Source organism: Microcaecilia unicolor, chromosome 2, assembly GCF_901765095.1.
Source record: "Microcaecilia unicolor chromosome 2, aMicUni1.1, whole genome shotgun sequence".
NCBI classification, from domain to species: domain Eukaryota; kingdom Metazoa; phylum Chordata; class Amphibia; order Gymnophiona; family Siphonopidae; genus Microcaecilia; species Microcaecilia unicolor.
The window spans coordinates 608,727,726-608,740,074 of NC_044032.1; the positions used below are offsets into that span (position 1 = coordinate 608,727,726).

General features: G+C 42.9%; 1 protein-coding gene across 2 annotated transcripts in view; it reads right to left on the reverse strand.

Annotated features, from left to right (window-relative positions):
• Positions 1-12,349, reverse strand: part of GUCY1B1 (guanylate cyclase 1 soluble subunit beta 1) — a 181,870-nt gene that overhangs the window by 50,735 nt on the left and 118,786 nt on the right. For both annotated transcript variants that reach the window (XM_030191612.1, XM_030191613.1), the window contains one exon: positions 8,971-9,104. In XM_030191612.1, the coding sequence (XP_030047472.1) occupies positions 8,971-9,104 (134 nt within the window). The remainder of the gene's footprint in view (positions 1-8,970; positions 9,105-12,349) is intronic.

Here is a 12,349-nt window from a genome sequence, read left to right on the forward strand (position 1 = left end):
CTGTAAAATACCTGGGAAATTTTAAATGTCCTGACGTGATGTCTCCTTTCTGATCTAAACACCCTATGCAAAATGGAGCTTAAAGCATAGCAAATCTGTTGAATTTCCACAGCAACAACTTCACGGCAAATTTATCCCACCACAGCCACATATTACACTTGGAAAATGCTATTAGTTCAGGGTTTTAAATTTGATTTCTCTTCAGATGCACAGTTTAGATGTTACCAAAACCAACTGATTAAAATATTTCTCCATCTTTCATGGTATTTATCTTTTATATTCTCGGCTATGCTTCTCTCAAAATATCACATCAAAATTTCAATTAACAGTGCCGCTGCAGCATCTCTATGGAAACCTAATATATTAACCTAGCTGGGACTAATTAAACTAACACAAAATGATCTGAACTCATTAGAGAGTACATTTAAATATTAATACATTTGATTGCTATGGAAACAATGTCCGATGTATCTCTTTTCATACACAGATTAGTTTTTTAAAATTTCCTTGTTGTTGTATTAAACTACAAGCATGCAGTTACACTTAAAGGGGCATAATCGAACGGAAACGTCTATCTCCATGGGCGTTTATCTCCGAGAACGGGTCCGTGAAGGGGCGGACCGAACTGTATTTTCGCAAAAAATAGACGTCCATGTTTTATTCGACAATTTGTGAGCTGGGCGTTTTTGTTTTTCAGCGATAACGGAAAATGAAAGCGCCCAGCTCAAAAATGAATAACTCCAAGACATTTATTCATGGGAGGGGCCAGGATTCGTAGTGCACTGGTCCCCCTCACATGCCAGGACACCAACCGGGCACCCTAGGGGGCACTTCTACAGAAACAAAAACAAAGGTAAAAGAGCTCCCAGGTGCATAGCACCCTTCCCTTGTGTGTTGAGCCCCCCAAATCCCCCTCAAAACCCACTGCCCACAAGTCTACACCATTACTATAGCCCTAAGGGGTGAAGGGGGGCACCTACATGTGGGTACAGTGGGTTTGGGGGGGGGCGGTTTGAAGGGCTCCCATTTACCAGCACAAGTGTAACAGGTGGGGGGGATGGGCCTGGGTCCACCTGCCTGAAGTCCACTGCACCCCCTAATAACTGCTCCAGTGACCTGCATACTGCTGTCAGGGAGGTGGGTATGACATTTGAGGGTGAAAATAAAAAGTTGTGAAACGGCATATTTTGTGGTGGGAGGGGGTTTGTGACCACTGGGGGAGTCAGGGGAGGTCATCCCCGATTCCCTCCAGTAGCCCTAAATTCTCGCTACAAACGCATATTTGTTTTCCATTATCGGCGAAAGGCGCCCATCTCTGATCGGCCGATAACCACGCCCCAGTTCCGCCTTCGACACGCCCCCATCAACTTTGTCCGCATTCGCAACGGAGTGCAGTTGAAAACGTCCAAATTCGGCTTTCGATTATACCGCTTTATTCGTTTTTGTGAGATAAACGTCTATCTCCCGATTTAGGTCACAATATAGGCGTTTTTCTATTTCGATTATAAGCAGGTTAGGGTCCTATAATCATTTTATTAAATATACTGCATTGGAAATAATACATTGGAATGATTTCTTTTGGGCTTTCATGCATACATTCCCGAGAAGGCAATTTTTGGAACTGTGTGGGCAGGCGGAAAGGGCACAGGTACTTTTACTCCTCTGAAAATTGCTTAAAGAAAGAGGGTTCGACTGGAGTTTGAGAAGAAAATATTCCACCTTTTTCTCAATTATACTATTTGCCAACAAAAGTGGTAACTACTCAACAGGATCAAGGGAACCAGGCGTTGGACGTCTCAGCTTTATTGGAGGCCTCGGACGCTGAACTGGTTGTGGCATCAACATTAATAGCCACAGTAGCTCTAGCACCTGATAAAATTGGTTGTTAAAAATGTTCTTCAAAACAAGGATAAGACTTTCTTAGAATTGTGAAGGTTTAGGATGGTATTCACGTCACTATCTTTTATGATTCATTCGGTTCATGCTGTTTTTTTACTGCATTTTGGAAGATTCATGATTTTAGACTTCCATAACTTTGTCATCTCGACTTTTAAAGAATACTGTGTAGCCCCTGACGCAGACCTGTTGGGGTAAACACGGCCAGTGTCGGGCTGATCTGTTTATTTAGTTGTCATTCAATAAACTATTTTCTTTGATTGATCTGCTTTTTTTGTCTTTCCATCTAAGACTTTCTTAGGACTGAGAATACAAATTTTCCCAGACGTTTCAAAAGATACTCTAAAGAGACACCAACAATTTTTGTAAATGAAACCAGGAGTTCTTCAGTTGGGGGCTACTTTCTTTTTGCGATATCCTTGCAAATGTGTCATCAGATACCAGTCGGTAAAATATGTCTTCTACGATCCCTCTCAACTTATAGCTTTTTTGTCAGCTAAAAGAATTATTGGGGGATCCCAATAATAGCTCTCTCTTTATAAGTTTGTTAAACCGGGGTCTAGCGGTTAGTCAAAAGAAGGAACTTCTCTTTAAAGAATGTTTGGTTAAATTTCTCTATTCTAAATATATTGGATCCATAAAATACTGTGGACTTGAGTAATGACGGACGGGCAATATTCTTTATTTTCTTCTTACAAAATTTTCTTTCTTTATATAAATTGTGGAGTTCCAGTTATTACTTTCTGTACAAGTATATTATTTTGCTTGATATTTGAAATTTGATAAAAAATTAAAAAAAAAAAAGAAAGAAAGAGGGTTCGATATTCAAAATGAATTAAACAGCTAGAAATGGCTCCTGACTGGTTACATCGCTTCACGTGTACAGCACTGCATACGTCTAATAGTGCTATAAAATAATAAGTAGTAGTAGTACCAGTTGTTGTTTGGGGCTAACAGGTCATATTCAGTGGCACTTAACTGGTTAGCGCCCAACGCAAAGTTGGCTAATTTGAGGGCGTTCTGGAGGCGAGTCAGCACTTGGCCGGTTAAGTGCCTGTGTAAATAGGACCATATAAGAGTCAGTCCTAACTTTATGTTGAATATTGCACTTAGGAGCCCTTTTACTATGGCGCGCCAAAAAATGGCCTCCATGTTTTGGACGTATGCAGGTCCATTTTTCAGCACGCCTGGAAAAAAGGCCTTTTTTTTTTTAGGCCGAAAATGGACTTGTGGCAAAATTAAAACCAGGGTGTCACGTCTGTGGTCGTGACCCCTCTCACACTCACCTTATTTTCGGCGGTCAGCTTCTGAGCTGGCTTCTGTCTGTTCTTTCTGAGTTAGTTCTGTCTCTGTGTGCTGGCTGCTTCCAGCATGGCTCTGATTACTCCACTATACTGCACCTGTGTGTGTTAAGCCTCTCTGTGCTTCAGTATGCTTTCTGCCTGTGTTTTGGTTTGTGTTCCTCTTGCCCTCTGGTGGCCAAACCTGGTGGCTGCATTGGACTGTCTGTGTGCTGTTTCCCGTTCCAGACTTCAGCCCAGTCCAGTCCGGATCTTCCGGCCTGCCAGACTTGCTTGTCTTGTTTGAGACTGCACAGCACCCGTAGCTGCCTGGTGACTGCTGCAGCTGAATCTCAGCTGCTGCTGGGCTTATTAGCCATTTGGAAACTCTCTGCTTTGCCTTTGCATCACCTAAGGCCCTGGTATGTTGGGGTGCTGGTGCACTTCTGCCTAGTCCAGTTATAGTCTGTAATTCTTGCCTGATTCTAGTTTAGTCTTTGTGTAGCTTTGTGTTCTGTATTGCTTGTTTACTGTATTGTTTGTTTCCCAGTCTTGTTTCTTGCTTGTATGTCTTTGTCTAGTTCTTGGTGGCCTGTGTTTCTTGTTCAGTGGCTGCCTGGCAGCTTTTAGTCCTGTCCCTTATCTATCAGTGTTTGTTCCCTGTTTCAGTGGCTGCTTGCAGCTTTCAGTTCTGTCCCTTGTCTGTCTGAAAGTCCTAGTCTAGTATTCTGCCTAGCCTCCCTGTGTGTATCCTGCTGGTGTCCAGTTCCGGCCCTGTCTGGCAAGTCCTGTTGGTCACCTGCACCCAGGGGCTCAACTCCTGAGGAACGGTGGTCAAGTGCAGGTGAAGACTAGCCGTCCCTGTCAGAGTTCTGTCTTATCCCTGTGTGGGGTGATTTTGCCTGCCACTGCCGCTCCTCGGCAGTGGCCCAAGGGCTCACAAACCTAGTTCCTGCTTTGGAAAACGTGACACAGTCCACGACCATTTACAGCATGAGACCACACCACCACCCATTGACTTAGCGGTAAGGTCTCACACATTAACCAGGCAATAATCACCAGCGCATGTAAACTGTCGATTACCACCGGGTAAGCGCCACACAGTAGAAAATAGAAAATATTTTCTACCGTGTGTTTTGGACGCGCATCAAAAATGAAATTACTGCCCAGGGCATGCAGTAGCCGGGTGGTAGTTCCAATTTGACACGTAAAAAGTAAAAAGGACCCTTAACCGGCTATGTTTTGGCTGCTCCCATATACTCAGAAAATTAATGCAGAACCTGGACATGGCCCGGTATAGTATTTCTGGGGATAATGCTGGCAGTGGTCAGTAAAACGCTGAATGCCGCCTGCTGAATATCAGGCTCAGAGTATTTGCTTTTTCTGTGGGGTTTCTCTCTGGGCAAAACACGGGCAGTTTTAAAAATACCAGCTACGCATGTTGATGCCTCCTCTCGGCTAACCTATATGTGAAAATATCCGCAAAAATGCAGAGGAAAGCACGTATGCTGTGGAGCAATGCAGGAAATTTTACTTGCATAAGTACATAAATATTGCCACACTGGGACAGACCAAAGGTCCATAAAATCCAGCATCCTTTCCCCTCCACCCCCCCCCCCCCCCCCCCCCACAAACACAGGTACAGCCTCCCCCCCCCCCCCCCCCCCCCCCACAATCTTGTAGCTCCTCCCCCCCCCAAATCAGCTACCTTCTAGAAAACCAGAACACCTGCATAACCTTGGCTTATCCAAGGGGTTCCGGAGGCAGGATCAATTCCCACTTGTTCCTGCCCTGGTGGCTGCCTTCTTCAAAATGGTGCCACTAGGAGTTCAAGCTATATATGGCAGCTTGAACCCTCTAACAGTAGTAATGCATGACTGCCACTAAGGGTCAGAGGCACCTCTTTGAAGAAGGATCTAGAACAGTGGTTCTAAACTCAATGCTTGGGGCACACTCAGCCTGCTGGGTTTTAAGGGTATCCACGATGAATAAGCATGAAAAAGATTAGCATACTGAGGAAGCAGTGATGCAGATCTCTCATTCATATGCATTGTAGATATCCTGAAAAACAGAATGGCTGGGTGAAACCCAAGGACTGAGTTGAGAAACACTGATCTAGTGTCTTCCCTCTCTTGATTTCTCACCCTCTGTCAAGTATTTATCCCTCTCTCAATAGCCCCACATGCCCAGAATTCCTGACTCTCTCCATTCCCTGTGTCCAGCATCTTTCTCTATTTCTCTGTGCCATGCTCGTGTCCAGCATCCCTCCTTTCTCTCTTCCTGTGTCCAGCATCTGCCCTCCATCTCCCTATGCTGAGTCCGGCATCTCCTCTGTCTCTCCCACCTCCTGTGTCTAGCATCTGCACTCTTTTCAAATCCCTCCCAATGTCCAGCATCCTGTCCATTTTGGTATGCCGCTGTGTCCAACATTTTGCTTCCACCTCTTTGTTTCTCTCCACGTCCAGGATCTCCCCTTTATCTCTCTATATCTTCATCTCTAAATGCTTCACTGCATCTCTCTATGTTCCCCTATATCCTTTGCCTCCATGTTTAACATGTCCCTATACTCCTGTCATGTCCAGCATCTCCCCTCCATCTACTTTGTGTCCATTATCTTCCTTTCATCTCCCTGTATCCTCCTATGTTCAAAATCTCCTCTCTATCTCTCATATCCCAAATGTGTCCAACATCTGCACTTTTTCTCCTGATCTGTCCCTATATCCAGCAACTGCATTCTCTTACCATATCTTGCATGTCTAGCTTCTCCCCATTCTGGTGTCCAACATCTTCCCTCCATATCTCGATGTCCTCATCATGTCCAACATCTCCCTAAACAGCCCTCCCTTTTGATCCAGCATCTGCTTTCCATGTACCTTTTGACTTCCCTTCCTACCCCATGTCCGATATCCCCCTTTGGTCTCCTTATGCTCCCCCATATGCAACATATTCCTTCCCTCCCCTCCATCTCCAGGCCCAAGATCTCTCCCTCTCTCTTCCCTCTCTTCCTCCCTCTCCTCCACCCTGGGGTCCAACATGTTTCCATCTCTCCTCTCCCCTTTCCTCCACTCTGGGGAGCAACATGTTTCCATCTCTCCTCTCTGCCTTCTCCCCCACTTTGGGTCCAACATGTCTCCAGCTCTTCCTCTCCTCTGAGTCAAAGCACAATATCTCTCTATCTCTTCCTTCTTTTCCCCCACTCCAACCATATTTCTCTCCTTCCTCTCTACCCCCAAATTGAGATTCCTCCTCTCTCAACACCCCCTTCTCCGTGTGTACTTGCAAGCACATCTCACTCCAGAGGTTACTCGGCAGTGGTAGAATTTTACACAACGCTGCCAGTGGCAGTCCTGAAACCTTCCATCTGCCATGTCAGTGGTGTAACTAGGGTATGAACACTGCAGAAGGAAGGCTTCAGGAACGGCACCAGTAGCGGTGAGAGGAATGCTATTGCTGCCGGGGACCTCTAGAGGGAGACACGTTTGCAAGCAGACACGGGGGGGAAGGGTGTTCAGAGATGGGGGTTTGCCAGACCTGGGGCAGAGAGAGGGAGACACGAAGGGGATGGGAGACACTTGCCAGAGGAGCAGGTAAGGCATGTTATCAGCATCCTTGAGGCTTGGCACCTTGAGCCAGTGCCTCATCTGGTTCATGCCTTGAGCTGGCCCTAATATCGACAAACAAACAAACCTGAACTTGAACCTGACTGGGAAACAATGTTTATCCATCCCTATAGTACAACTCTTCACCAGTTAAAGCCCTATCTAACCATGGACCTACTTAGGTTGGTAGTGCAGCTATCAGTCCTTGCTATTTTAGATTATTGTAATGCTTGGTACGTGGGACTGACCAGAAGCCTACTAGGCTGTTTGCAGGTAGCCTAGAATGTGACTACCAGATTAATAATAATAATAATCACCATCATTATCATCATCATCATAATAAATTGATCTTATATCCCGCTAGTACCTCACAATTCAAAGAGACCAGAATAATCTTCTTGGAATAGAGGAAAAATATTAACCATATTCATATATTTTTATGTAAAACAAATTTCTGTTTTAACCCTTTCCCTAAAAATAAAATATGATTGGGAAACATAAAAACTGTCAGTAAAAAATCTTTCCAATGTCTGGCTACCTGAAAGGCTAATGTTAATCTTCTCTTTGCAACGTCAGGTTACAGCACCTCCACTACTTGATTAGTTGCACTGGTTACCTGTATAAGTCCAATCACACTTCAATACACTATGGGCCAGAATCAGTAAATGGCTCCCATAGTGAGGCGCCATTATGATCCGCGCTAAGACAGTATTCTGTAAGGGCACGCTGCGCAGGGCACCCTTTACCGAATACAGCTTCATAAGCACATAAGCACTGACATACTGGGAAAAGACCAAGGATCCATCAAGCCCAGCATCCTGTCTCCGACAGCGGACAATCCAGGCTTTAAGAACCGGGCAACCCCCCCCCCCCCCCCCAAAAAAAAAAATAATAATAATAATTTTTAAATAATGTTCAGTGGACTTTTCCTTCAAGCCCACCTTAAACTCTGTAAGGCCATCTGCTGCCACTACATTCTCCGGCAATGAGTTCCAGAGTCCAACTACACGCTGAGTAAAGAAAAACTTTCTCCTATTTGTTTTAAATCTACCATATTCTAGCTTCATCTTGTGTCCCCTGGTTCTATTATTGTTTGAAAGTGTAAACAAACGCTTCACATCTGTCCGCTCTTCTCCGCTCATTATCTTGTAGACTTCTATCATATCACCCCTCAGCCGCCTTTTCTCCAAGCTGAAGAGCCCTAACCTTCTTAGCCTTTCCTCATAGGGAAGTCGTTTCATCCCTTTTATCATTTTCGTCGCCCTTCTCTGCACCTTCTCCAATTCCTTTATATCTTTTTTGAGGTGCACTTCTTGTGCTTAACTTTGGGCAGAAGCACTTAACGCCTAGCAAAAGCTCAGACCCAAATGATGGCAGTTATGCGTGCAAATCCAAGTATTCTTGTGCCTAATTTCAGAGAATGCCCCTGACTCACCCCTGCCCCTCCCATGACCATACCCCTTTTTGTGTTGCCTGTAGGGTAGATCTGTGCATAGCTCCTAATTACTGCCAATTAAGTGCCTGTTAACACCAATAATTGATTGTCAGCCCCTAACTGACTAATTAGTTTTCACACGGTTCTGGGATCCGCACCCAAATATTCATGAAGATGCCCCTAGACATCTGGCCCAGAAATTAGTGCCCTGTGCTCCAAAACATAATCTGCAATCTAGCTGCGGGGGGGGGGGGGGGGGGGGGGGGGCACTTACTGGAAGTCCCATCATTGCAATTCTTGTGGTGCACTTGATAGAGGTCTAGAGAATTCTCAACAGTGGCGACCACTGTAGAACAAAATACCCCCCTGCTAGACCATTACTGGTCTTTTCATAAAACACTAGGCTTTACCCATAATAGTGGATATAATAGGGTAGATGTGTGGGTTTTCATTTAGTCATTTATTTGATAGTAATGAATTTGATCAAGATAAGCTAGGAATTAGGGAAATTGTTTGTAACCAGACAATGTTAAAGGTGGGAAAGGGAATATATTAAATGGTGATTTCATTTGTGAACCACTTTGTTTACATATAGAAGGTATATAAAAACTTGTATGTGTGAATAAATAAATAAAAATTCATGCAATATTCTGTATTGTTATCAAGAAGATTTCTATTACATTCCAATATTTTCTAAGTAACAGCAAATGGAAATCTGAGCAGAGAGGGTCTTCTAAAATGCACAGTTGTAAGATTTTACCTTGGAGAACACAGGAAGAGAATATTATCTGCCTCGGGTAAGTAAATCATTTGACCCTTAAGACGAAGGCAGCTGATTTCAGTACCAGTCAATTCATCTTCACATTCTGACTTTTCTACATCCAGCAAACCTTCCTTGAAATAAGAAAAAAAAAACACAAAAAGTTCTAATCTTAAAATGTCATTAGAAAAAAATGTTTAAACATTTCGCATTTTCAACATCTCCAAAAACTTTAGCCAACATGGAACTGTGCAGCTTTCCCTACGCACATTTTCTGTTAGTCACGGACTCAGCCTTAGCCAATCGAGCAGTTGGCAGATTTAGTGGTCTCTTACAAAAGGGTGTTAGAATCTGTCTTTAACACCAGAATTTCATGCACACTAAGCACTGATTCATTGTGGCACAATATAATGCATTTTAAAATATTTTTTTCTGGTCGTGTGCTAAAGTTCGCATTAGCCTGCATTACCTGTAAAAGGTTAACAGCATTAGCCATTCGCGCACGCTAATCCAAATGCACTTGCCAGTTAACTCTTCCATGCCCATTCTCTGCCCATAACATACCCCCTCCACAAAACATTTCATTACATTAGTCTTATATTCTGCAACATCCTTTATAGTTTTGTGCGGATCACAAGATAAGACAGCCAACACATTTAGCTGGGAAATATACAAAAATATAACAGTTTCAAAACTATAATTAACCAACATTTTGCTCAAATAACACTGCTTTAAATTGCTTATGAAACATCAAATAATTAGGAATGGAGCAAATAGTCACTGGAAGAGAATTCCACATGCTAACAGGCAAAATGCCTCAATTTAATAGCCTGTTTTTCACAGTCTAAATGCACATTAATGCTTAACCGCACCCCCCTTAGTAAAAAGTATTTCACTAGTTTGAATAGCAGTTGTTATCTAATTCAATAAAATGATCATGTAGAAGATTGGTTGAACAAACGCATATTTGCAATATGTGGTATAACAGAACAGTAAACACACAAGGGAAGAGGCCAGGAAGGCCGGCATAATTTCCTATTTACAACACCAGAAGATTTTGCTGTTATTATTTGAAGGCACTTATATGATCAACATCCAGTACTAGACACATACATTCTCTTTTCTGAAACTCAGCCTCCAATGAACGGATAAATTTGGGCCAAAAAAAAAAAAGGTACATAGAGGCCCAGTCCAACACTAGTGGACAGTAGACAGAAAAGCTGAACAAAAAGTAACTGAACCGCAAGCAGTATGGTACATAAAGACCTTTATTTTTTCACTGCGCTGTGCTACCAATCTGAGTTATTGCTAAGGACCTTTGGAGGTATCCATCATATTGGCATACGTTCAGCATTTTGAGTTACGTAGTTTGAGCACATGTCTGCAGAGATGCCGAGGGTGGAGATTTACCACCGCAATGCTGGAGATGGAAAGTCAATAATTGAGGTTTTTCTTGTAGGCCCCAACCATGTCTAAAACTAGTTCTGGCAGATGCACATTCTGAAAACTGACTTATTCCAATCAATAAATAGACAATAAAATTATTTTTTCTACCTTTGTTCTCTGGTGATTTTTTCTGATCATCTTGTTCCCAGTCTCTGGCAGTGGCGTAGCAAGGGGGGGGGCGGGAGGAGCGGTCCGCCCCGGGTGTCAGCTCGGGGGGGTGCTCTCTGCCAGCTCCCCCCCGGATGCAGCATGATGACACCCCCCCCTCAGCGCATCAACACCCCCCCCGACCAATGCCTACCCTCTTCAGCTCCCTCCAACCAGCTCCCGCACCCTACCTTTAAAGAAATTTTGGAAGCCGTGGAGAGGCGAGGCGCAGCGCCTCGCGCCTGCAAGTAAAAGAAGCGTGGATCCTCATCGGGCCTTCCCTCATGCTGTCTGTCCCGCCCTCCGCTGACGCAACTTCCTATTTCCGCAAGGGCGGGACAGACAGCGTGAGGGAAGGCCCGATGAGGATCCACGCTTCTTTTACATGCAGGCGCGAGGCGCTGCGCCTCCCTTCTCCATGGCTTCCGAAATTTCTTTAAAGGTAGGGTGCGGGAGCTGGTTGGAGGGAGCTGAGGAGGGTAGGCACTGGGTCGGGGGGGGTGTTGATGAGCCGAGGGGGGGTGTCATCGTGCTGCACCCGGGGGGGGGGGGTACAATGGAGAACTGCCCCGGGTGCTAGCATTCCATATATAACTATTTATATAGAAATATTTATTTTTGTCCCCTCTCTTTACCTTTTTCCCTTTCAATCTTAATTTGAATCTATTACTTTTGATTTTTCTCTCTTGCTAAACACTTTTCCACTTGTATATTCGCAACAGACTTGTATATTTGCAACAGACTAATACGTTATCTCTGAAGAATCAATTCCATTTTCCATCAATCTACAGCACAAGAGATTTGATACAATACCTTCGGAGGATTTTCATTGCCATTGCTCTTCAGTACTCTACATAGCAGGTCAGTTCCTTTAGTAAACACAATTTTGTCTCCTATTAAAGATTCTTTCAGTATGTCAGTTGTGTGACCTTACCTTTCCATTTAAATTTGCCATTTTTTACATATTCGTCTTCCTTATGCTATGCGGTTATGGATTATGACAGAAATTATTCCCATGGTTTCCCTATACTTTTTATATGTATTTCTACTTATGTGGTTGTTATTACACCTCTGTTCAATATCACCATAGTTTACATATGTATATTATTCTATTTTAGCACATACATAGATGCATTGACATACATATTTTATTATTAAATTTAATTTTAAACATTTGCCATTATAATTCGTCACTTGGTCTCACCATTCATTATGTATGTACATTTTTTATTATTCAGATTTACATTCATATATACATTGTTGATTTTCAACAGTTATTTCTTATAAAAAACATGTTCTTGTATTTTACAAACTTTTATTAATTTATTATATGTATGTTGTTCATTTTCATTATTACTATATATATTTTTTAATATGTTTTTTATTATTTCCTTATATCAAATTATCATTTGTACTATTTTATGAGTTTATATAATTTACTGTATTTATTGATTTAACTTTTTTATTTGAAATATTTTTTTCTGTTCCTTTATTACACATATCATATATTATTACACATATCATATATAAATGTATTTTTTATATAGACTCCTGATGCAGGCCTGACGGCCGAAACACGACGTGTCGAGTCTTCTAACCTTTAATAAAGCCTTTTTTAAGAACATCTTCCAGTTTCTGGTCTCCTTGGTCGTACTCCCACTTTTTTATACATTTTTGTTTTTTCTCGTGGGGTGCTTGAGTTTTCCACCTGTTGGTGGATCTTCTCTTACATTAGCCCTCCTTGCTACACCACTGGTCTCTGGTTCTGCTTCTCTTTCTCTACTAC